Here is a 26201-nt window from a genome sequence, read left to right on the forward strand (position 1 = left end):
TTCCAAACTCCCACTGCCTCAGTGCAAAAGTATTTGACAACTTTTTAACAGCTTGGTCCTCTCTTTCTCAGAGCTTTGGCACATTAAAAAATCCCATACAGATAATAATGTCATTTAAAAATTTCTCTGAATAGTCCATTTGTTTTAAATCTGCTTGAGGTCACTGTATGTAGCCTTGCATGCATTTATTTTTAAATGTGCACTGAACAGAAATGGCTGGAAAAGATAACAGGACAAATAACATTTATTTTATCAATCCTATAAATATCTACTGAGCAACTGTATGTACCAGGCACTTTGATACATACTAGTGGGGAGATACGGGGTTGAACACAACAAGAAGATGGAAAGTCTCCTGGACTTATATTTCTAGTTGAGAGAAATATGGAGGGGGGTAGCAAATAAACGAATAAAATAATGAGAGTGACAACTCTTCCAAAAAGTAAAGCAGAATGAGGTGATAGTTTCAGCACAAGGTGGGATTAGTGTTGACAAGGTGGTCAGGGAAGGCATCCCTGAGGAATTAGCATGTGGACCAAGAATAAATGATGATAAGAAGAGCCATCTAGGCAGGGAATACAGCAAGGGCAGCAATCTGGGGTTGGACAAGCCTGGTACACGGCAGGTCAGGAAGGAAGCCAAGGTAGGGAAGCATCAGCCACATGAGGTTGGAGACATGAGCAAAGAGAGACCTTGTCAAGGCCAGAGACTGCAATCTCCATATATATGAAATGGGAAATCACCAGAAGGTTTTAAGGAGGAAAGCAACATGGTCTTATTCATTTATTTATTTATGGTAACAGAACATTTAATTACATCAGTTTCCCATCAACACACTAGTCATTTAATGATGATTACACTGGCCATTTCTACTGGTTGACAGGAGGCTCTTCCACCAAAGGCTCCCGTGGTTTCCAGTGTATCATTTTTCTTGCCAGACTTACTTCATTTGCAGCCTCAAGTATCCCCTCTGCTAGTTGGCCACCCTGAAGTTGGTCTTCTAATTTTTTTTTTTTTAAGATTTTATTTATTTGACAGAGAGAGACACAGCGAGAGAAAGAACACAAGCAGGGGGAGTGGGAGAGGGAGAAGCAGGCTTCCCACCGAGCAGGGAGCCCGATACGGGGCTCGATCCCAGGACCCTAGGATCATGACCTGAGCCGACGGCAGACGCTTAACAGCTGAGCCACCCAGGCGCCCCTGGTCTTCTAATTTCTTAACATCTGGCTCCACTTTAACCAGACTCCGCTTCTCATTTGCAATCTGTTTTGCATACGAGCCATAGGCTGCATTTTTAGGAATTTGCTCAAGAACATCAAGAGTCTTTGTGTACAACATTGTTAGCCATTTGTGTGGACTCTCACATATAACCAATCACACCAGGCAGGAGGTCTTCCTCAGCAAACCCACCGTGACAGCACCTACATATTTATTTTTTAGATCATCTCAGCTCCTGATTGCAAAGGAAGCCAAGAGAACAACTGGAACATGGCAGTAATTGTCTGCATGGGAGGTGATGGTAGCTTGACTAGAAATAGGCATAGCCATGGAGAGAAGTGGTCACATTCTGGAGTGTTCTGGCAGGACAGACTTGCTGATGGACTGCATGTGGGGAATGAGGGCATGAGAGAAATCAGCAACACCTCAATTCCTGTTTGATCAATGAGGTAGATGGGGAGACCAATTACGAAGGTTAAAACAGGCAAGAAAAGTCTAGAGGAAAACTCTCAATTTAAAACACTGGTTTGGTCACACAAAGTTTGAGATGTTTATTTAGTATGGGAACAGTCAGAGGGGAATTGTGAGAGTTAATAGTCATCAGCATATGATACTATTTAAAGCCTGGATAATATCCTATCATATCCTATAAATATCATATCATATAAATATTATTTAACAGCTGGATAATATCACCTAGAGAATGTGTACAGATAGAAAAGAGTATCAGGGACTGAGCCCACTGACTCTACATTGATGCTGTCCTGTTCCTCTCTCAATAAGACTGTACTGGTTATGGGAAAAAATGATGTCATTAAGATCAATATTGGTGAGAATAATAATATTCCATATGGTATTGCAAAAAATAAATAAGGGGGTGGCTGGGTGGCTCAGTTGGTTAAGCGACAGACTCTTGATTTTGGCTCAGGTCATGATCTGGGGGTCATGAGATCGAGCCCCACATCAGGCTCTGCACTGGGGTGGAGTCTGCTTAAGATTCTCTCTCGCTCTCCCTGTGCCCCTCCCCCCTCCCACTCACACGCAAGATTTCTCTCTCTCTCTCTCAAAAAGAAAAGAAAGAAAGAAGGACTACATAAAATATCTAAGTGTCTGACACAGTAGACAATCAAGAAAATATGATTTTTTTTTTTTCCTATTTCCTTCCTGGGTAAAAAATGGACTTGGCAGTAAATTGCAATAGAACCAAAATCTTTCTATTAGTTCAGATGTCTTTGCAGCCATAGGAAGTCATGGTAATCATCTGCCTCCACATTTCCAAAATGAGATTCTTCCTATAGGGTCTTAAGAGGTTTCCAGGATCTCTATTAAGCCTGAGTTAATAAAGTTGAACAGATTTCTCGAATGCAGACCTTCACAAAGGTCTTTAAGGGACAGACCTTGTATGCAGCATTTCCTGACTTTCACAAAGGCTAGAGAAATCGTCCACAGAGCACAGTTTAGGAAAACACTGACTGGCTCCATGCACGTATTCTATAGATGAGAAAACTGAGCACAAAGGGGATAAAGTCACCTGGCCTGGAGCTTGTTATAAAACCTACCGTTACTATGAAAGTGCTTGCCCCAACTTTCCCATCTGAGTGCCTATTCCTGCTATTTTCCTTAAAGATGAATCAATGAGTTAATGAGGGGTCAACAATAGGCTTCCCAGGTTGATAAGATGCCCCTGGTAGGCCTCAAGTTCCTTCCTGGGTCTGAAGGGCTCACGTGTGATTTATGAGGACCGGCCTAAGAATCACTATGTTACATATCCCTACCAAGAAAAGGGAGACAGATTTTCCATTTTTTTCTAAAGTACAAACTATTACTATATTTATGGCTTTGCTTCCAGTCATGTGTGTGACTTTGGATCCATCCACATCATGTCAAATCTCTGAACTTCCATTTATCTGGCTGTTAACAATAAGGGCAGTAAAATGAGAGTTAATATTTGCTAAAGCTTTGGCCCCTAACACAAAGTTTCTAAATCAGCAGAAACTATCTCTACCAGTGATCAAAAGAACCGTGGACTAACTTTCTTAAAAGCCTTATCTTCCCCATCACCGTTTTGCAGAAAAGAAAACTAGAGTACACAAATACTAAACCCTTAGTGGGTCAGAGGGCCTAGTGCCTGAGGCATGAGACAGGGTTGGAGGCCAGCTTTGTTGGTGCAGCCCCTTCAATGCAAAGCCCTCCAGTGTAGCTCATGGAGGGGTCAGAAGAAGGACTTCCGTAAAAAGACCTGAGAAGTGGCACCTGGGTGGCTCAGTCGTTAAGCGTCTGCCTTTGGCTCAGGTCATGATCCTAGGGTCCTGGGATCGAGCCCCGTATCAGGCTCCCTGCTCGGTGGGAAGCCTGCTTCTCCCTCTCCCACTCCCCCTGCTTGTGTTCCCTCTCTTGCTGTGTCTGTCAAATAAATAAAATCTTCAAAAAAAAAAAAAAAAGACCTGAGAAGAGCTAGCAGTGGGTACAGCCAAACAGGCGAGTGGGAGCACTACCCGAGAGGGTGGGTATGATGGTTTGGGGATGTAATGGCAACAGTTTGTAGGTCTACCAACTACAGCTTTGAGATCTTTAATACATGTCATCTACCTGATTTTAAAACTGTTTTTTCTTATTTCTAATGATAATCGGCTTCTGAAGTATATGGGACTATTATCCCACGAAGATTCCACTGCACTCCCTAAGTTCCCCATTGTCACTTACTGAAACTGAAGACACTCTCAAAGTACATTCATTTAGCTCAAACGGCTGACAACAGTTAAAAAATAATAGCCTATGGGAGGAGCTTCTATCATCTTATCCTATTAGTATTATGAATATAGGATGTGAAGCAGTTAGCTATGACTGCATAACCATCTCAGAACATATGGGTTTAAAAAGCTATTGTTTTGGGACGCCTGGGTGATGCAGTCGGTTAAGTGCCTGACTCCTGGTTTCGGCTCAAGTCGTGATCTCAGGGTCCTGGGATCGAGCCCAGCTTCTGGTTCCGCACTCAGCGTGGAGTCTGTTTGAGATTCTCTCTCCCTCTCCCTCTGCCCCTTCTGCTCATGCACTCTCTCTTTCTAAAGTAAATAAATAAATCTTTTTTAAAAAATAACTTGTTTCTCAGGAGGCTACGGGTTGGCAGGTAGTTCTACTGATCTAGTTTAGCCAGATTTTGTGCAGGCTCAGGCTGTGGCAGATGGCAGGTCCACTGGGAGCCGAGTGCTCCATGATGGCTAAAATGACTCAGCTCTCCTCCATGTGGCCTCACATGGAGCATGCCCCAAACTCAGACATGTTGTCATGGTGACCAGAGGGAAGCCAGAGAGGAAGCAGAAACATGCAAGGCTTCTTGCGGTCTACACTCAGAATCATCACATCATCACTTCTACCGCACTGTACTGGCCAAATCAAGTCACAAGACCAGCCCAAGTTAGGGTGGGCAGGAACTACAAGGTTACTGGACAGGGGTATGGATAGAGGACATTAAATTAATTGAGATCATCGATGCCTTCAATCTAACACAGGGTGGAAGGGCAAAATTTGATTCAAAGAGTAGAAAAGGGAGGATAGAGAATAAAAGTTATCTGCATTCTTAATAATCTCATGCCTGGAAATCTCATTCTGTTATCGAGGCCTCAAACTCAAGCAAACTGGACTCTTCACATGTAAATCTTTGTCTCAGTTTTTTCTGTGCAAGTAAATCATCTACACAGATGATTGTGTTTTACAATGGTCACAGATTAAAATTCACGAAATACTTAAAATATTTTATCACTTGAGTTCAGCCCAATAATTGTTTGGCTTTTTGTCTGATACAGAATAAAAAAAAAAACTTTAATGTCCTTTTTTTATTCTTCTAATTAAGGAGCCACTGTAGTATTTGCATTAGTGATATGGTGGAACACCTAAAAAGAAAGAAAAATAAAAAAGATTAACTTCACTGTGAAAGAGCCTTCTCTAGTATGACAGATTTATCATCAGTCAATATTTATATTTGAACCCCCACTGTGAGCAAAGAACCATGACAAATACAGTACAAAACACATTTCTTTAAAAATATACTCTGAAAAAAATAAATAAAATAAAAATAAAAGTATCTTCTGATTATAGAAAGTGCAGATGAGGCAGGGGTGATAAAAACACTGCTAATATCATTTAACAATGAATATCAAAGCTGTTGTGTTGGGCATATTTTTTTTAAGATTTAATTTTTTATTTGGCAGAGAGAGAGAGAGAGAAGCACAGCAGGGGGAGGGGCAGAGGGAGAAGCAGGCTCCCCACTGAGCAGAGAGCCCAAGGTGGGGCTCCATCCCAGGACCCCAGGATCATGACCTGAACCGAAGGCAGATGCTTAACTGACTGAGCCATCCAGGAGCCCCGGGCATGTTTAATTTAAAGAATGTCTAGTCATGCAAACAGGAGGAAGCTGAAGCCCATTTAGGGAGAATGAGGGAGGAATCTCTGAGGTAGCACATACTCAATATCTTCTAAAGGGAGGAAAGACAACAAGATTGGAATAAGACCTAGGTCCCCATGAGTAAGGGGTCAGTGTAAGTGACCCCACACCAGCATCAACATAAGATGAAGTTCTTGAGGCGAGAAGGTAATGTGATCTTAGGAATCACACAGAATGTCGCTGTGGTCATTTACTGAACCACACATGTGTGTTTCAGGTGTGGCTGATCACGTCTGTCTGAGCAGAGTCTGAAAGAGAAACCTTCTGTTGTAGCTCTTAGTATAGTGAGGGAAGAACAGGCCACTTGGCTGAAAGGGCTGTCACTGGCCAGATCAGGAGTAAACTCTAAGTTCCTTCCTGGTACTCCCCAGAGTTTCTTGGAGATCAGGTGGCCTCTAAAAGATGTGGAAAAGGGAGCAGGCCCTGCCAACAAGGAGGAGCATCCAGCACAACTTTCGAGCACAGATCATGTTCTACAAGAGCCTGCTCCAGAAGAGGGAAGTGAAGCCAACGGACCCAGACCAGGAATTGTAAGTGTCAGGTCTCAGACCTAGGGCGGGGGAAAACAGAGGAGAAGGGAGTGTTGCCTCTTTGTATAGAAAAGGTCTCTTTAGCATCTCAAGGACAGGAAGCCTCCATGCGACCGGAGGTCTGTGGTTGCCCACCTTTATCATCAAGGGCTGGAGAAAAAACAAGAGTGATCCCACACACTTTAGGAACCTAGGACATATTAACTTATGACACAAGTGTATTTTGCTTATAGGGTTATTGCATAGAAGAACTGGCAGGGTTTGAGGGTTTTCATGTTATTCAAGCTGAAAAAAGAAAACTCAAGCAGAGGGGGACAAGAAGCAATGCTAGGAAAGCCTTGAAAAGCATGGTTGCAATCCAGGACTCAGTTTGTTCAAGAGAACTCAGGATTTTCCAGTGAAGGGAAAATGGGATAGAAAGAAAGAGAAGAAAGGAAAGAAAAGAAAGGGGAGGGAGAGCACCAAATCCTAACCACTAGACCACCAGGGAGCATCAGAAGGAAGGAAGGAAGGAAGGGAGGGAGGGAGGGAGGGAGGAAGGAAAAAAAATACAATTAAGAAAAAAGAAAGAAAATGGGATTATAACACACTTGCACTGTCCTGTCACACTTACCGTGTCGACCTGTAAGTTTTGGTTTTAAGTTCCTTTTAATCTAGAAAGATAGGTTTGGTTTTAGGTTAGATTTCTTTGACTTCCTTATAAGCAGGCACGATGGCTGGGGCTTTTAGTCTTTTGACTTCTGCTTTGTTTTCTACTTTAAATTTAGCAAAACTGCTAGCAGAGTACCGATTATATGTAGAGGAATTTAATTTTTTAAAAATTCCTCAGGAGTTCCAACTATAATTGCTCAAAGAGTCCTGTCTTAAAAAGAAAGAGAATTTTATAGGCAGGTTGTTCGGCTCAGCCCAGACCTAGAGCAATCAAGAGAAAGCCTCCAGAAACCCATTTAAAGGCATCACCATGGGTACACACAAACACTGTGAAGACACTGTCCATGAGACGCGACAGGGGAACAGAAAATATAATATAAAATGTAAATGGATTGAGGGGACAAGGAACCATGTGCTTTACTTTACTTCCAGGAGACTGTGTGTAAATAATTGAAAGACACAGGGCTTTGGATTCCACAATCCTGCCCTGAATCCCAGCTCTGCAGCCGTTTCACTGAATGTGTGGACTAGGAAAAAGAGACAATGTATTTTGAGTTTGGTTATCTTATCTTCAAAATGGTGAGAAACATACCTATTCCCTAGCATTATTAAGAGGATTAAGTAAGTTTCTCTGTGTGAAGTGCCAGGCATATAGAAATTTAACAATGATTAAATTCCCTTCCAGTCTTTATCCTCTGCCCCTGGAAACCCAACAAAAACACTAGAACACAGTTTCACAGATAAATAGCCTATGTCTCCGCAGCCATCAAGAGATGGTTCAGTCCAATCACCAAACTCCACCTTAATTTACAGCGTTTTCATGGGTGTGTCAGGCAGAGGTAGAATTCAAACTCTGGTTTACCAGAAATCTCAAAATGACATCTGAGCTGTCTGGGCTAAATGCTCACTGTGCCTGTGGGGGAGATGGTAAGCATCTGGATCTGTATTTGAGTCTCAGCCTTGTCACTCACAAGCTAGGAGACACGGGATGAGTTCATTAAACTCTCTGAGCCTCAGCCTTCTCCTCTGCAAAATGAGGACGATACCTCTCTTCCAGACTCACCTCCGGTACTGCACACAAGCGTGTTAGGAAGCCAACCACCATCACCACAAACACGGTGGCCTTTCAAAAATTCTGCCCCAAAAAACAAAAAACAAAAAAACGAAACAAAACCTGCCCATTGGCCACCCGACTGGGTCGTCTTCTGCATTGTTTGATAACTAGTAGAGAATATTTTTTGTTTATTAGCCATGTGCATTTTTTCTTCCACAAATTAATTGCACGCTTATGACCCAACTCATATCTTAAAAGATCCTATGAGCTCAATTCTCAAGACCAAACCATTACAGATAACACTGTCTCCGTCCCCTTCCGAAGTCAGCCCAGCTGCTCTTCACTGTTTTAAAACCTTGGGGGATGAATGGCAAATTGAAGACATGTAATCAACAGTAACACAGAAATGCATTAGTATATGAATCTCTATCTCTTTGCCTGTCCTTAAATGATGGTAATTCATGCTCTTCTAAATGCCTGGAGATTCTGTAGAGAGGCATCATTATTAGTGTTCTTTGTTATTACCATTGTTACAAACAGGTGAAATAAACAACCATCTAAAAAACAGGATGTCAAGGGGCACCTGGGTGGCTCAATTGTTAAGCCTCTGCCTTTGGCTCAAGTCATGATCCCAGGGTCCTGGGGTCGAGCCCCACGTTGGGCTCCCTGCTCAGGGGAGTCTGCTTCTCCCTCTTCCACTCCACCTGCTCTCCCTCTCTCTCTTTTTCTCTCTCTCTGTCAAATAAATAAATCTTTAAAAAATAAAAATAAAAAACATGATGTTGGGATTATCAAGAATGATAAGAGGGAAAATACTAAAAACTCTGGCCCTGGATTTACATAGAGATGCATAAAAAAGATAAAAGTCCATCTCTTCAAAAGGAACAGTGATGTAGAATAAGTCGCTAATTATATTGTTAAAAGTAATCAGTTAGCCAGAGACAAATCCTAACATTTGTGGTCAATTCATTTTCAACAAAGGGGACAAGACAATTCAATAAGAAAAGAACAGTCTTTTCAACAAGAGTGCCAGCAAAAACTGGCAAAGGAGTCAAGTACCAGGACAATGTACAAAAGAATGAAGCTGGACCCCTACCTCACAACACACATAAGAATCAACACAAAATAGATCCAAGACCTTCTGCTTACATAAATGTTAAAACTATAGTACTCTCAGAAGAAAACATAGGAGGAAAGCTTCGTGAGCTCAGGTTAGGCAATTATTTCTTAGGTCTGACACCAAAAGCACAAGTGATAAAAGAGAAGACTGATAAATTGGACTTCATCAAATTTAAAAACTTTGTGCTTCACTATCACCAAAGTGAACAGACAAAACCTATAGAATGGGAGAAAATATTTGCAAATCACATTTCTGAACAGAGACTTATATCCAGAACACATAAAGCATACAGCTCAATAATAAAAAGACAACCCAGTTTGAAAATGGGCAAAGTATTTGAATCAGTTTTTCTCTAAAACAGGTATGCAAATGGCCAATAAGCACAGAAAAGATGCTCAACATCATTAGTCATTAGGAAAATGCAAATCAAAAACATAATGAGATACCAGTTCACATCCACCAGAAGGGCTATAACCAAAAAGAAAAAAAAATAGTAAATGTTGGCAAGGCATATGGAGCAATTGGGACCCTCATCTATTGCTGATTGGAATGCAAAATAGTGCAGCCACTTTGGAAAACAGTTTGGCAGTTCCTCCAATAGTTAAACATAGCAATTTCATTCCTAGTTATATAACCAAGACAACTGTGCACACAAAACGTGTATACACATTTCCATAGCAGCATTATTCATAATAGCTAAAAACTGGAAACAATCCAAATATGCACCGACTGAAACATGGATCCATAAAATGTGGCATATCCATACAATGGAATATTATTTGATCATCAAAGGGAAGTACTGATACATATTACAACAGGATAAAACTTGAAAACATGGTAGGCGAGGGATGCCTGGCTGGCTCAAGAGGTAAAGCATGCAACTCTTGATCTTGGGGTCATGAGTTCAAGCCCCACGTTGGGTGTGGAGCCTACTTAAAAAACAAAACAAACAAAAACAAAAAACCAAAAGTATGCTAGGTAAAGGAAGCCAGTTACAAAAGATCACATATAGTATGATCCTATTTAGATGAAATATCCAGAATAGATACTTTCTATCTCTATACGAAGTGTTTCATCCATAGACACAGGAAACAGTGATTGCCCAGAGCAGAGAAGCAGGGAAGTAGGAGGATGGAGAGTTACTGCCAATGGGTATAAGGTTTCTTTTTGAAGCAATGAAAATATTCTAAAATGAGAGGATGGTGGTGGTTGCATACCTCTGTAAATATGCTAAACATCACTAAGTTACATACATTAAACAGGTGGACTTTATGTTATATAAATTCTATCTTAAGCTGTTTTTTAAATCCTCAAAAACAGTTACTTTAACTGAGACCCTCTGATTTTATTCTAAATGCTGGTAACAATAATTATAACAGCTTACTGAGTGCTTATTACGTGCCAGGCAATATTCAAAATCTTTACAAGGACTAATTCACTTTTCTGAAAACCTTTTAGGCAAATACCATTATTATTCCCATTTTACAGATTAGAAAACTAAAGCTATTAAGTAGCATCCTAAGAATTCAAACATAGAGAGTCTGTGTTTTTAAATAAAATATGGACCTGGCCCTGTAATCCAACAGCAAAATATGGGGAAGAAATCCCTGAAATTCAGAGAGTTGGGGAAATTTTAAAATATTATAACAAACAGGGGCTCCTGGCTGGCTCAGTGGGTGGAGCGTGCAATTCTTGATCTCAGGGCTGTGAGTTCAAACCTCACGTTGGGTGTAGAGATTACTTAAAAATTTTTAAAAATCTTTAAGGGACACCTGGGTCGCTCAGTCTGTTAAGTGGCTGCCTTCAGCTCAGGTCATGATCCCAGGGTCCTGGGATTGAGCCCCACATCGGGCTCCCTGCTCAGCGGGAAGCCTGCTTCTCCCTCTCCCACTCCCCCTGCTTGTGTCTCCTCTCTCGCTGTGTCTCTGTCAAATAAATAAATAAAATCTTCCAAAAAAAAACCACATATTGAGTAAATGTTGGTTATATTTCCAGGATTACCAAGCTATTCTGACAATCCTTTAGAGTAAGACATAATTTTGATAATGCTAACAGTGTCAATGGTGCTTATCTCTGGAGACTGAAGATTATAGGGGCTTGCTTAATTTTCTTTTTTATATTTTGTGTATTTTGTTTTATAAAAAGTGTATTTTAAAAAACTATGGCCCAACATTATGAATGTAGTTAATGGAACTAAGCTGTGCACTCTAAAACAATTAAGATATTATGTATATTTTGCCACAATAAAAAATACCAAAAAAAATCCATTATGGAGACACTAAAAATAATACAATGTTCATATAGATATTTCTCTGGAAATAATTGTCAATTTGTATAAAATCAAACAAAGGCAGAATAGACGAGAACTATGCAGGAGGTCTAAAGATACTGATACTTAAATCAAAGAACACAGTTTCTTCAATCTGGTAACTCTGGAGCTAAATTCATACGTTTTGCCAAATACTGCAGCTGGGATGTCTGAATGTCTGAAGTGCTGTGAGGAAGTCAGCTCCTACAACCTCACAAGAATTAACTGTCAGCATCTCTTCCCAAAGCCACATTCAATGGCACCACGTTGGTAGCTTAAAACCAGCCATGGTGGGAGCATTTACACTCTGGCAAATGCTACAAATCAAAGCTTTGCTTTTCCTCGAAAATCAGCTGACCAGCACATTGCTGTTTAAATTATAAAAATGTAAATTGACAGAAATGTATACTAACAGAATGCCTAAAATCAATGATCTCAACTCATTTTGTAAATTTAAATACAGTGAGGAGCAGTGAAAAACATACCCAAGTGAGTGGCGGAGCAGGAATAGGAACCTGGGTTTCCAAATTTCCTTCCCTTACATCATAAAGACCAAATGCCCAAAGACAAAGATTCCCCACCCTTTACCTAACCGAACACCAGCAGGCATATCAGGTCCATATTTCTGGACTTCAGAATGGCTGGATATAATAACCAAAGATTATCATCATTGCACAAGACTAATTTCTGGAACTACGGACCTTGTTTCACTGAAGAAAGAAAAACATTCTGGGGCGCCTGGGTGGCTCAGTCAGTTAAGTTAAGCGTCTGCCTTGGGCTCAGGTCATGATCCCAGGGTCCTGGGATCTAGCCCTGCATTGGGCTCCCTGCTCAGCAGGGAGCCTGCTTCTCCCTCTCCCTCTGCCTGCCGCTCTGCCTACTTGTGCTCTCTCTCTCTCTCTCAAATAAATGAATAAAATCTTTTAAAAAATATTTTTAAAAAGAAAAAAATTCTTACAGTGAAAATTCAGTGAGTCGAGTTTAAGGAGCTAGAGCTAGAGAAGACTTTCAACATTATGTAGGCTGGGGGTTTAAAACCCAAAAGCATATTTTGAGAACCCAGTGAATCAAAGCAGGCAGAATGAGCAATTGGGGAGGGCTGAGGACAGAGGCAGACTGCAGAAATCAGCCCCACCACAAGGGGACACTATTACTTAGTATCTGCCAACTATTACCACACGGATCCTATTTTTTAGGCAAGGTCAGATAACAATGTTCTATATGAAATGTTTAAAAAAATTCTAATTATGAAACATGTCAAAGGCCAAACAGAAGCTGTCAGCAGGCCAAATCTAGCCTAATATCTTTCATTCGGTAGAAGAGAAAGAAGTCCGGAGATGTTAACTCAACTTACCAAGTGAGAGAGCCCAAATTCATTGTTCTGTTTTCTAGTTCACAAGCTCTCCACAATCTCTACTGATAAAGATATAACATGTGACTTATTGGAGAGCATCAGCAAAATAAGACATTTGAATCACTGGTGGTCTTGCTTCAAACTGCTAATTGTCAGTTTCTGTCTCTTGTTAGGTTTCCATAATCTCAGTTTCCATGGGAGGAGATAATAAAGTCTCTGCTATCTTTTAGTTGTATTCTACTTACTATCATTTTTTTGCCAGTGTGTATGCTCTTTTTATAGCTATATTTATATAAATGTCCTACACCAGTTGTTTATCTTTGATCGCCTGGCCTTTGTTTTAATCTTCACACACAAAAATGAAAGCTGCTGCAAAGGCTAGGAATGCCTTGAGCAGAGGTCATGTCTAAACAATTGAAGGGGTCAAACGGTGGTAGTTCGGTGCCTGCTGATGTGGATTGCTATCCAGCAGTCAACTGCCATTCATCTTAAAAATAAGGCATCAGAAGTCACATTTTTCTCTCTGTGGTCCTATGCCTTCAGAACCTCATTCCTGTTTGAACATAAGGTCCAAACATAATATGGATGTCTTCTTTGGAGAAATGTTTGTTCCTGTCTCCTGCCCATGTTTTATTTGGATTATTTGGTTTTTTGGTGTTGAGTTATGTAAGTTCTTTATAACCAGTGGTTACCAGAGGGGAGGTAAGTGGGGGAATGGAAGAAACGGGTGAAGGAGATTAAGAATATACTTATGATTGGGGCGCCTGGGTGGCTCAGTCATTAAGCGTCTGCCTTTGGCTCAGGTCATGATCCCAGGGTCCTGGGATCGAGCCCCACATCGGGCTCCCTGCTCGGCGGGAAGCCTGCTTCTCCCTCTCCCACTCCCCCTGCTAGTGTTCCTGCTCTCGCTCTCTGTCAAATAAATAAATAAAATCTTTAAAAAAAAAAAAAAAGAATATACTTATGATGATGAGCACTGAGTAAGGTAAAAAAATCGCTGAATCTCTATATTGTACACCTGAAACCAATGCAACACTGTATGTTAACTATACTGGAATTTAAAAGAACAAAAACAACAACTTGAACGTCTCTGGGGAGAACATGCACACCGCCCCTTTCTACCACTTTCTGCTTGCTTCCATCCCCACCTCACAGTCTTACCTTTCTGGCTCTTGAAGGTATTTGAGTTTGTGACCCCTGGGTTCTAGACTTTCAGCACACCCCATCTTTGACACAATTTCTTATGATTAGGAATCAACTCAAAATCTTACATAAGAGTTCAGCCAGTACTGTTTCAATGACTTCAGAGTTGCTTCCCATAGACTGGTAGCTGCCACCTAAGTGAAATAACCTATCATCAGATGATTGCAGTCATTTTCGGCTTTCAAAGCTTCATCTACGCGGCCATGGAATTCAGCATTCATGTGTTTATTCCTATTACCTGTAAGATAAAGCTTGACCTAGCCACTGGCATGCGAGGTCCTTCATCATTCAGCCTCTACCTAAGTGTTCAAAGCTACTACCTTCTTTACCAACACAAAGTCTCCCCTTACACACACACACACACACACACACACACACACACACAGCTGGCCCGTGTACTTATTCGCTGGCTTCTCTCTCTGCTTTTCCAACCTCTCCTCACTCTTCAGAGTTTAACACAAACTCCACCTATTCCTGTAGGCTTTTCTAAATCATCCCAGATTCGAAAGATCTTGCCTCCTTTTAAATGTAAATAAACATAGTCTCACTTCCATTTAAATGCTCAATAAACATTTGGTAAATGAATGAATGAATTCCAGCACGACCACATTCTTAGGGCCACTTAATCATGGCCAAGTTGCTTAACGTTTTTAAGATACAGTTTCATCATCTGTAAAAATGTGGTTTGGACAAGAAGAGACTGAGATATTGTTTTGAAATTATCTAGCAGAGATGCTACAGAGACTCAAAAGATATTAGGCAGTATCAGCCTGATTTACTGCTCCCTCCCTCCTGAGTTGTTAATTAACTTTTCCACTATGTATGGTGTCTCTCCCTAGCTACATTATTGGATCAAGAACCCATTTCTTAAAATTTTTTTCTGTCATTCACAGTGGCTAGCATGGAGTTTTGCTAATAAAATATTGTTGATGAGTCAATAGCTTCTCTCTTGAAAAATATGTCCAAAGATTGGTGACACTGGAATTCCCTCCTTTAGAGACATTCTCTCACAAGTTAAGCATTGCCCCACCTAAAATCCAAACCTGCCTGGGAGACAGTAACAAATTATGTTGCATTAGTTATTAATATATGCACTGGTGAGACTTCTTGTTTACAAGGAGCAGAAACCAGCTTGCAGATTGTTGCTAGTATGCGAAGTATGATACGGGCTTGTTTAACCCAACACCTTAGTAGAACTTACTTTATTTGATGTCTTTCCAACACAACTGCAACACAGAAATAAGGGGGACAAGAACAATACAGATACGGCACTATAGAGGAGGACAAGGAGCGAAGCGGGATGCAGGTAGCATCAGAATTGTGGCAAGATGGCACCAGGAACCACGGTGACCGGCTGTCATGGTTTGCCTCGCTGGTTATCAGCTGGTTAGAGCAAAGAGCTCACAAGGCCAAGGCTAAAGGTGTGATTTCCTAGGAAACTTTGCTCTCTTCCACGGTCAGAGTCCGTGTGCTTCACTTGAGCCAGCCGTCCTCCAATGTCACTGACCAATCACAAGGGGAATAAGGAGAGAGAAAGCGCAGCTACTTTGGACCAGATCCTTCACCGCTGCTAGGAATGTTGGTGGAGGGATGCTGATGTTCTCCTTGGGCACGAACACTGAGTGAGTGAATAATGTCACACAAAAAAACTCTCCTTGTGAGCTTCCTGCTTTATATGGGTCTGAAATAACAATAATATGTAGCAGAATCTCCTCGATTTCATTCTAATATTGTGAGGCAGGCCTGGCAGACAGCAAGCTCAGCAGGTCTGGTCTGGGATCCCCTACGGTTCCAGAGCCAGAAAGCAGCAGAAATGCTGCTGGAACCCTCACGTCCTAGCGATTCTCTGTCTTTGTGGTGGTGGCGGCCGCGGCGGCCGTGATAGAGGTCACAGCTGCCTGTGACCCAGCAAAATACACAGCCTGAATGTTGAGCTTGACTTTGTACGTTTCCCTTCCATAAGAATTCCAGAACTCTTCAGGTCCCAAGAACCACGCGGGGCAGCCCGAAAGCTCTCGTGCATCTTCCCAAACATCAGCTGTGGCATGCTTGTGGGCTGATTATTTCCTGCATGTGTAAAGGCTTTACAAAGCTCATCCACATTCTCCACCCTGTTGCTCAGGCCCAGGGAATCCAAGAAAAGCATCCCCACTTTAAATGTTTAGATGCTGCAAGATTCTGCACCTCACTCTTTCACGTCTTTACCTTCCCGTGGACTTTTCTGCCTAAATCCACAGTCGTGCGGTGTTCAAATTGGTAAACTGAAAGGTGCATTTCCCAAACACATTTATTTTTCCTTTAGAACAAGTGTGGGTAGGATGAAAACCACTCTGTGTCATACTTACATGTTACTCATTAACTGACTTAAAAAAAAAACAGCTTCAGCTAGATTAGGAGTCATGTGAAGAAAGAGTTTCCTGCAATGTGGGAACGGAGCAAAGCTAAAACGCAGAGTTTTTCACATGATTGGGGGGATTCAGAAATGAGCCCTTGAGCTTGTTTCCTGACTTGGTGATCAACACGCGCACAATGGTGAAGAAAATTCTGTTTCCCAGCGACACAGTATTCCAGTTTGACATTCCAGGCAGCCCAAGAAAGGCAAGCACCGAGGCCCCACACAGCTCCACAGACAGCCCCGGCTCTGTGTTTCTCAGGTGGGTACATCCTATGGGTCGCCCTGGTGGCCTCAGCCACCCGACAGGTGTTCCTTGGAGAGCTCTGTCCCCATCCTCAGAGGCCGCAATCTGCCGAAAGGAGAAGGCATAGCCTAGGCATTTGGGCCAGGGGAGAGAGGGGGTACAGAGCAAAGAATGTGACTTGCTAAGCAAACAGAACTATTACCACTATTAAGGGAAAATAATGGTTAGTGCCTTATTTAGGACGTCTTTAGTACTGGGTGACTGGCCAACTCTGCCCTTTTTTAATTCTTGATCACTTTCAGGTTCATAGGAAATGAAGTCAAATAGTTGAGCCAAAAACTTACTTGGGTGTCAGAATTACCTATGTTATTATCAAAAGAGTAAATGTGGGGGCTTTCTAAATTAATTATCAAAATAGTATTAGCTGTACTGTGGGTTCAACTACTTATTCTACAGTGATTTAGAGCAGCTTTGGCCTGATTGAGAACACACTCTTTTTTAGCTATAAATATTAATATCTATATAAACATCACTCTGATTACTTATTTTTTAAATTTTTATTTATTTACTTGAGAGAGAGAGAGAGCACAAGCAGGGGGAGCGGCAGAGGGAGAGGGAGAAGCAAGCAGGCTCCCCGCTGAGCAAGGAGCCCAGTGGGGCTCCATCCCAGGACCCTGAGATCATGACCTGAGCCGAAGGCAGACGCTTAACCGACTGAGCCACCCAGGTGCCCCGATAATTACATATTTTTAATGAAAATTCAGGTTATCAACTCTTTATTCATTTTGGCCTCCTAATAATTCTCTAGGAACTTACAAAATGTAGAAATCAAATCCAAGTAGAAATCAAATCCAAGTGGAAATCAATTACAAGGGAAAGTTTCTCACCCAACTTTGATGTAAACTTTAATGTTACTTCCATGTGAACCTCCCAAGTGAAGCCAGAAAAATGACCTCCACCCTGGAAGTTTACTTTTACACAACACCGTAGCCAGAAAGTTGACCATTTCTTTTGTTTTTTCACCATTTTAAATCATTTATACAAAAAGGTGCTCCTCAAAATTACAGCTTTTAAAAATAAATGGAAACCAAGAAATCCCATTTCATTTAATGGTGTTTGCATATCAGAATGTCAGGTTACAAAAATAAGTGAAATAATTTTAAAAAGAAGTTTTGGGGACAAAGAGCCTGAATTTATGCTAAATGTTGCATAATACCTCTATTTTTAGGTTAGCTTAGTTTTTCCATCCATTATGAAAATGAATCTGACTTGCACTGTCTGAGCAAGAGCACCACTCCTGTGATTGAGAATGTAAAACCTCTGTATTATTTCCATATTTTGCTGAATATCGAATGTTTCTCAAATCATTTTGTCTGCTTAATCCACCTCTTCCGTAGATAATGCCAACTCTTCTAGGAGCTCAAGGTGTAATCAGGAAAAACAAAATTAAATTGCAAAACAAATATTTAAAATATATAAAATACAGAAAGTATAATTTAAATAAACATACATATTATTTCAATAAATTTAAATAAATAGAATAAAAATAAAATAAAAACCTGCATCAACCTAAATTCAAGCCTCTTTCAAAAACGGCCCAGGCCTATTTTACCTACATATTAGAATACTCGATATCAAATGTCTATATTAGTATCTATAAATGGTTTTTTTTTTAATGTGTATTGGAACCCATCTAAAAACATTACATGTATCTCCAAACAGTTTGGGCACTGAAGGACTTTCTGTTTGGTTGAAAAATCTACTTAATGTATTATATATTAAATCATTCAAAATATATCGTGGAAGGATTTAGATACATGTTGGTTAATTATTTGAGGTAAAAAATAACACCAGGTAAACACTTCCCTTTACCTTCTAAAGAAATACTAAGAATTTATGTGGCTGATGTGGTATCCCATTATCATCTCCCAAACCAGAAGTAATAAAATGTACTCTGAGATCAACAAACCACTTCAAATAGGTACAATTTATGCAGTGCTCTTATTCAATCATTCAACAAAGATTTATTAAGTGACTATCATATGCCAGGCTATGTGGAACACACAATGGACAATCATAAGCCAGACAAACCTACTCTCTACTTTCAAAGAGGTTATTAGTTTAATGTCAAAGAAAGGCTAAAAAATTATGAATGCATGAATGCATACACCCATATATACATAATTCTTATATTAACATTTATTATCATAGGCAACAAGTACAGGGCTGAGAAAGAGAAGCAGATAGGGTAAAACTAACTTAATGGGATGGCAAGTGAAGGACTCTTTAAGGAAGTGATAATTCAGCTGTCTTAGAGGATGAGAAAAGAGCCAACCATGGAATGACCGTGGAAAGGACATGTTGCCCTGAGTGGGGGAGGGAAGATCTTAGGTCTTGAGAAACCCCGGGAGAGTGGCATCTGAAACTGGAGAAGGGGTTTAGAATTCTCTCTTAACTGCAGTGGGAAACCACTGGGTGGTTTAGAATAGGGGAGTATCACAATGTGTTATTCCCTTTAGAAGGGCATTCTGGCCCTGCTCTGGGTGATTTCCAGGTTTCTGCTCAGCCAAGCAATACTGCATCTCACCCACGTCTCCATGTGTGCTTGGGTAAGAGTGTCTGTAAGCTATGGACCCAGCAGATTACAGGCACAATTAACCCTGCTCATGATGTCAACTTGTGTCCCAAAGTGTTGTGGCATTTATGCTCCTACCTGCAACAATTCTGCTGTCCACACAACATTGGCAGTGTCTGACTTTTTAATTTTTTCTAGTCCAGAAGCTGTGAAATAGCATCTCGATGGGGTTTTAATGTTCATTTCCCCTATTAATACAAAAGGAGCATCTTTTCAACATGTTTATTATTTTCATTTCCTCCTCTATAAAACATCTGCTTATGGATTTATGACCCTTTGGGGCAGAAGGCAGGCTGGAAGATGCGTTATTATCTTTTTCTTATTTTTAGATAGTTTTAAAAACACTCCAGATACTAATTTTCTGTTATATGTGGTGTAAACATTTTATTCCAGCATATGATTTGTCTGTTTGCATTCTCTATCATACCCAAGTTCTTATTTTTAATTTATCAATGCCTTATTTTTTTAATGATTTGCACTTTGTGACTTGTTTACGAAATCCTGCCCAACCCTGACTGAGGTCATTAGAATGTTCTTACATATTGTCTGTTAAAAGTATGTTTTCTTACTCTGTCACACATTGCTGTCTTAATTAATATGACTTTATAATAAAAGCTTTGCTGTCTGATAAGACAGGACTCCTTACCTAGTTCAAAAATGACTGGCTATTCTTGACCCTTTCGCTTTTCCATTTAAATTTTAGAATCAGTTTATCAAATGAAGACTTATTCTTAGTTGAAATTGTATTAAGTCTACTACTCAATTTGAAGAAATTACTTTAAGTCTACTGATCACTTTATTGTGTTAAATATACCTATTCATGCACATGGTATGTCCCTCCATTTATTTAAGCCTTCATTAATATTCTTTGATAGGGGCGCCTGGATGGCTCAGTCGTTAAGCGTCTGCCTTCGGCTCAGGTCATGATCCCAGGGTCCTGGGATAGAGCCCGCATCAGGCTCCCTGCTCTGCGGGAAGCCTGCTTCTCCCTCTCCCACTCCCCCTGCTTGTGTTAACCTCTCTCGCTGTGTCTCTCTCTGTCAAATAAATAAATAAAATCTTAAAGAAATATATCCTTTGATAAAGTTTTAGAATATTCTATGCAAAGACCTTACACATTTGTAGATTTATTCCTAGGTACTTTATACCTTTTTTGCCATTGGAAATAGCATTTTCTTTTGTTGATGTTACATAGAAAGGTAACTAAATTTTGGGAGTTGATCTTATATTCAACATTCTTGCTAAATTATTATTAATTTTAACAATCTGTAGACTAAGAGATTTTCTTTGTAGACAGTAATATTATTTGAAATAATAAAAATTTTGTTTTTACATTTCCATTCCTTACTCCTTTTAAATCTTTACCACACAAGGACGAAACTCCATGATAATGTTGAGTATAAGTAGTAATTCCAGACATTCTTGGTTTTTTTTTTTTTTCTGATTTTAAATGGAATGCTTTTAACATTTCAGGTTTTATCAGTCCTTCTCGCCCAGGTTAAAAAAGGTCCCTTCCAATTGAGGCTTTCCAAGATGTTGTTGAAACTACTGAGTGTTTTCCTGGCCTCCATTAAGATGATCCTCATTTGAAAATCTTTGACATTCACAATGCGCATAATACCTCAACGTTCAAAACCACAAGAAATCATCATTTCCCAAAATATAAAAAACATTGGGCAGCCTTGAAAAATATAAATTACCCTAACCTCTTCTTTTTTTCCTGGGAAGAGGTTTGTTTGTTTATTTTTAATGAAGAATAACTGACAGACAATACTGTATTAGTTTCAGGTATACAACATAGTGATATTTTTATACATAATGAAATGATCACCATAATAAGTCTAGTTACCACCTGTCACCATACAAAGTGGTTACAATATTACTGACTATAGTCCTTATGCTGTACATTACATCCCCATGTATATCTTATTTATTTTATAACTGGAAGTCTATACCTCTTTTTTTTTAAAGATTTACTTATTTATTTTTATAGAGTGTGTATGCACACACGTGCAGGGACAGAGGGAGAGGGAGAGAGAAAGAAGCAGAGTTCCCATGGAGCCCAATGGCAGGGCTCCACACGGGGCTCCACACAGGGCTCCACACAATCCCAGGACCCTGAAATCAGGCTCAATCCCAGGACCCTGAAATCATTCTTGATCCAAAATCAAGAATCCACTGCTAACCACACAGGCACCCCTGGAAGTCTATGCCTCTTAATCCCCTTTACCAATTGCATCCATTTCCCTACCTCCCTCCCCTCTGGCAACTATCAGTTTGTTCTCTGATTCTATAAGTCCGTTTCTGTTTTGTTTTCTTTGTTTTGTTTTTTAGAATGCACATATAAGTGAAATCATACGGTATTTGTCTTTCTCTGTCAGACTTATCTCACTTAGCATAATACCCTCTAAGTCCATCCATATTGGCACAAATGGCAAGATTTTTTTTTTTTAATGGCTAAGTAATATTCTGCTCTGTGTGTGTGTGTATGTGTGTGTAACCTCCATACTGTTTTCAATAGTGGCTGCACCAATTTACATTCCTACCAACAGTGCAAAAGGGTTCCCTTTTTGCCACAGCCTTGCTAACACCTCTTATTTCTCATCTTTTTGATACTAGCCATTCTAACAGACATGAGGTGGTATCTCATTGTGGCTTTGATTTACATTTCCCTGATGATGAGTGATGTTGAGCATCTTTTCAAGTGTCTGTTGGCCATCTGGATGTCTTCTTTAGAAAGATGTCTATTCAGGTCCTCTGTCCATTTTTCAATGGGGTTGTGTGTTCTTTCTGCTATTGAGTTGTATGAGTTCTTTATATATGTTGGATGTTAACTTCTTGTCAGATATATCATTTGTGAATGTCTTCTCCTATTCAGTAGGTTGCCTTTTCATTTTGCTGATGGTTTCCTTTGATGTGCAGGAGCTTTTTAGTTTGATGTAGTCCCATTTGTCAATTTTTGCTTTTGTTGTCCTTGCCTGAGGAGACAAATCAAAGGAAAAAAAAAAAAAGAACCAGAAAGATGAGGCAGCACTAAGCTGGAATGTGGGACCAGGGTGGGACCAGCCCAGGCCTCCTCAGACTCCTTCAGCGCTGGCTTGGGGATCACCCCAGGCTGCAGTCAACAATGACCACGGCAGGTCCAAGGTAGCCCTGCAGTCACATTCATCATGCTTCCACCCAGTGGCCCCACTAATTCTGTTTCTGTTCATCTACTGTCCCAGCTGCCACCAATAAATGGCAGAGGAGATGTTGGTCCTTCTCTCCTCTCCCAATAGCCTTGATTTTTCTTAGCAACACCCACTTCTCCTGCTAGTAGGGAAAGAACAAGAGCACTTTTGGTACCTGAAGAAGAGGAACACTATAGACATCATATTATGACCCATTTTCACTCGATGAGCCCATCGTCCCAGCTCCTGTTTGATGGAGTTGTAGAGATAAGGGTATATTTAGAACCTGAAGGAAGCTGAATTCTGAGAAATGGATTTCCTTCTCCAGGAGAAGGGATGAGGAGGTAACAATCAAAGAAATCAGGACTGTGTTAAGATCATAGATTAGAGGGGCACCTGGGTGGCTCAGCAGTTAAGTGTCTGCCTTTGGCTCGGGTCATGATCCTGGAGTCCCAGGATCGAGTCCTGCCATCAGGCTCCCTGCTCAGCAGGAAGCCTGCTTCTCCCTCTCCCTCTCCCCCTGCTTGTGTTCCCTCTCTTGCTCTCTCTCTCTCTGTCAAATAAATAAATAAAATCTTAAAAAAGAAAGGAAGAAGATAGAATAGTAGTAGTCATAGTGTCAGAAGCATGGAGTGAGTATTTCAGTGAATGGCATACCTCTATTCTTAGTGGGCAAGGTTCATTGGCAGGACCTGGGAACTCTGCTGAGCCTCAGAGGAGAGTGAAAGACAGGTTTCAGAAAGCAAAGAGATGATGAAATATGCCAGGATGTAGTGAAATGGGGCTGTGGAAGTTAGAATGAGGAGGCAAAGTACACAGGAATAGGCATCTCTGACAGGAGGGTTACAATTTTCCAAGCAGGAGAGAACAGAACTCCCCAGCAGCTAACCTGGCCAGGAGACACAGACCTGCAGTCTCCTTCCCAAACTTTGCCAGACACTTCCCCACAGTCTTCATATACCAAGCACTCAATATTCTCTTAATACACATGTTCTATCCTCGCACCAGGCTTCTGAACATGCTGGGAGCCCTCCCCTGACCGTCTCAAAAATTCCTATTCATCTTTCATGTTGCACCTCCAGAACGGTCTACTCTAACATCTGGGAAGACTTTCTATCTCCAACCCTCAGAAGTAGTCACCTTTTTTATTTGTTGGCACCATATCCAATATTAACCACTTATCAGAATCAGGAGGGTGTATTTATTACAAAATCAATGAAGCTTAAGCTTCCACCCTCACACAAGCCCCTTCCAAGGCCCTGGGAGTGTCTGTAGCAAGTTCTTCACATAGCATACCTTTCTGTAAGCCTTCCGGACAATACTTTAACTACAATTATGAGTGCAATTTTCTCTTTACAGCAATTTTCTCTGTCACACTTGCCCTCCCGTCAGGTGGGCAAGGGCTTTTTTGACATTACGGACTAAGAGGAAGTTGTTTGGAGATACATTTAGTTTGGGATTGCTGGAATTTGTTTATGCAATTTGTCATGTGTACGTTAAGTTGTTCCTAGCCAACCTGGCTTCCTGGAATATTCCCACCACCCACTAAGGGCCAGAGATAATATCATGATAGGAATACGTCCTCCCGGTACGGTTTATCAGCAGTATGTAGGCAGTGAAAGAGAAACAAGACTGGAAATGCATAAGACCAGAAGCTAGTTTCTGGTAGATTCTTCCAGTCATCAGATGTATAAATTGTAAGTGGTGGACTCTGTCCTCATTAATGCCAATACGAAACAGAAGTTCTCTCCTGTTGGGACCATAAACTCGATAATGCAGCTGCTATCATTACAAGTTCACCAAACCTTTTTTTTTTTTTTCTTCCTTGGTGGTAATTGCGTGATTTATCAGAATTTCTGGTTTATGGGATACAAACCCAAGGTAATACTAAAAACAGTCATTGCCTTTCTGTGTGTGTCACATAATAGATCACATCTTAGTATGACATTATTAAGAGGGGGCTAGAATCCAAAAGAAAATGTCTAGCTTATCAATAAAAATTAAGGTTTTTCTAGAGAAAAGACTAAACTATCTCTTTATTGAAAAATATTACAAAACTGCTGCCATGTGAAGACACCAATGAGTATCATCTAAAAATTATAAATATCATATAGCACATCAGGCAGTTAGTTCATAAGAGTGTTAAATTACTTTTCTGAATTGGGAGCTCTTTATGGAATTTGTTGGCTTTTTCAAATTAATAATTTGATTTCTTTCTGCAGTCTAAATAAATATTCACTTTCATATCTAATTTTTTATTCATAATGTTTCTTAAAGAAGCCCCTAAAGTTGTTATTAGCTTCAGGACCACAAAACCTGGATCTGCCCCTGATTCTAACTACCTCTGTATCTGTGTTCTCCAACAGATCTGAGCTTTTTATATCTGTAGATGTTGACACAGACTATGTACTTACAGTCTGCTGAGCAAAGGAATGGATGTGATTCCCCGGGAGTGAATCCCTGAGTGGAACTCAGGCTGGCTTATAAGTGACCACCTGTTAGAAGTTTCTCATTTGGGGTGATCTTAAACATATTTATAGGAAAACTAAGTTTATAAAAATGTTTCTCGTCAGTGTTCAGTTCATTAAATTTTTCACAACACCTAAACTTGTTTTTAAAAAACAATTTAAAAAATTAATAACCTATGCTTTAAGCCTTGACTCACTTTTTAAATAACGTTTTCAAATGTCATGAAAATCTATTTTGGATGAGCGTATCTTTAAGTCCCTACTTTGATTGAAAGCTTTTTATTGTAACAGTTTTTTTAAAAAATCAGTCAGGTTCATTTACATCCCTTCCTGCCTGTCTGTCTGTCTGTCTGTCTCTCTCCCCCATGTCTAACATGAAGCCAGGGAAGTGTGCCTGAGTTGCAAGTTCTAGGAGTTGCCTCCACGGGTAACTATGTGGAGTTACAAGAGGGCAAACTGGCCAGCCCTGCCAAGAAGTACAGGAGTGATGAATGAGGGCTTCTTTACAGCCAATAGCATGAAAATAACCTCTACTATTTGCATAGTGACTTACTCATGGGAACTTTTTACAGATGGGACTTTACTAACCTTAGTGGCTTTTTGCTATGGTGGAGGGATGATGGTAGTTGCTGCCTACAGTGCTTAGATAATAAAGAAAGGAACAGAAAAAGGAAAAGAAGTTTTCTCCTGTGGCTGTATGGCAAAATTAAGCTCATGAAATTAGGTCAGGTAGTGAATGCACAGCCAGAGAGGTGGCCAAAATGGCATTATCCAACGTCATTGACCAATTTATTCACTCGGCATGGCTTCAAATTATGTGGGCTATTTCAAAAAAATCAAATCCATCCTCAAGGGTCATCTAATTCAGTTTCTTTAGCCCACCCAAGGTGATTTTTATAACCTCAGAGGGGACACTGGTTTCAAAAGTATGTATGCGACTCTCTTTGAAAGAACAAAGTTAAGGAGACCTACCTGGAATTCTCTATTCTCTACTGACCCATGATGTGATTCTCTGGGTTTCTGTCTTAAATTTATTGGTAAAAAAGACAAGGGTATTTGTCCTAGATACTTTTCAGGAGTGGTGAAAGAACCAGTATGGTGGGTAATTTCATTTAACAAACAGTTATGGGATACTTTCTATAATCCCTGTGTAGGGATATTTTACATGGAAGACTTCCTGGTGTATACGTGGTTTCGACACTCACTAGCGGTGGAAACTCTCTGTGCCTCACTTTCCTTAATGGTAAAATGGGGACAATCATAGGACTGTAGATAATATTAAACAAGATAATACATGAAGTGCTTGGGGGCATAGCAAATGTTCTAACAAGGTTATTATAAGGCGTTAGGGATGATCCACAGAGGAATAATGGTATATTCACGCACCACCCAGAACTCTTAAAGGCTAGA

General features: G+C 40.4%; 2 protein-coding genes across 3 annotated transcripts in view; one reads left to right on the forward strand and one right to left on the reverse strand.

Moving 5' to 3' along the window:
- Positions 1-869: 869 nt before the first annotated feature.
- Positions 870-1338, reverse strand: LOC110591111 (NADH dehydrogenase [ubiquinone] 1 alpha subcomplex subunit 5-like). The gene is made up of 2 exons (XM_021702012.1): positions 1191-1338; positions 870-997 (listed from the first exon to the last, which is right to left on the reverse strand). Exons 1-2 carry the CDS (start codon positions 1336-1338, stop codon positions 870-872), a joined length of 276 nt encoding a protein of 91 aa, XP_021557687.1.
- A 4723-nt stretch (positions 1339-6061) lies between these two features.
- GRAMD2B (GRAM domain containing 2B) overlaps positions 6062-26201 on the forward strand; it is a 123933-nt gene continuing 103793 nt past the window's right edge. Inside the window, exon 1 of one of the 2 annotated variants that reach the window (XM_044917128.1) lies at positions 6062-6189. In XM_044917128.1, the coding sequence (XP_044773063.1) occupies positions 6062-6189 (128 nt within the window). Of the gene's footprint in view, positions 6190-16408; positions 16534-26201 lie in introns of those variants that run through there. The other variant, XM_044917129.1, reaches the window with a different exon arrangement.

Source organism: Neomonachus schauinslandi, chromosome 7, assembly GCF_002201575.2.
Source record: "Neomonachus schauinslandi chromosome 7, ASM220157v2, whole genome shotgun sequence".
Classification (NCBI taxonomy): Eukaryota; Metazoa; Chordata; class Mammalia; order Carnivora; family Phocidae; genus Neomonachus; species Neomonachus schauinslandi.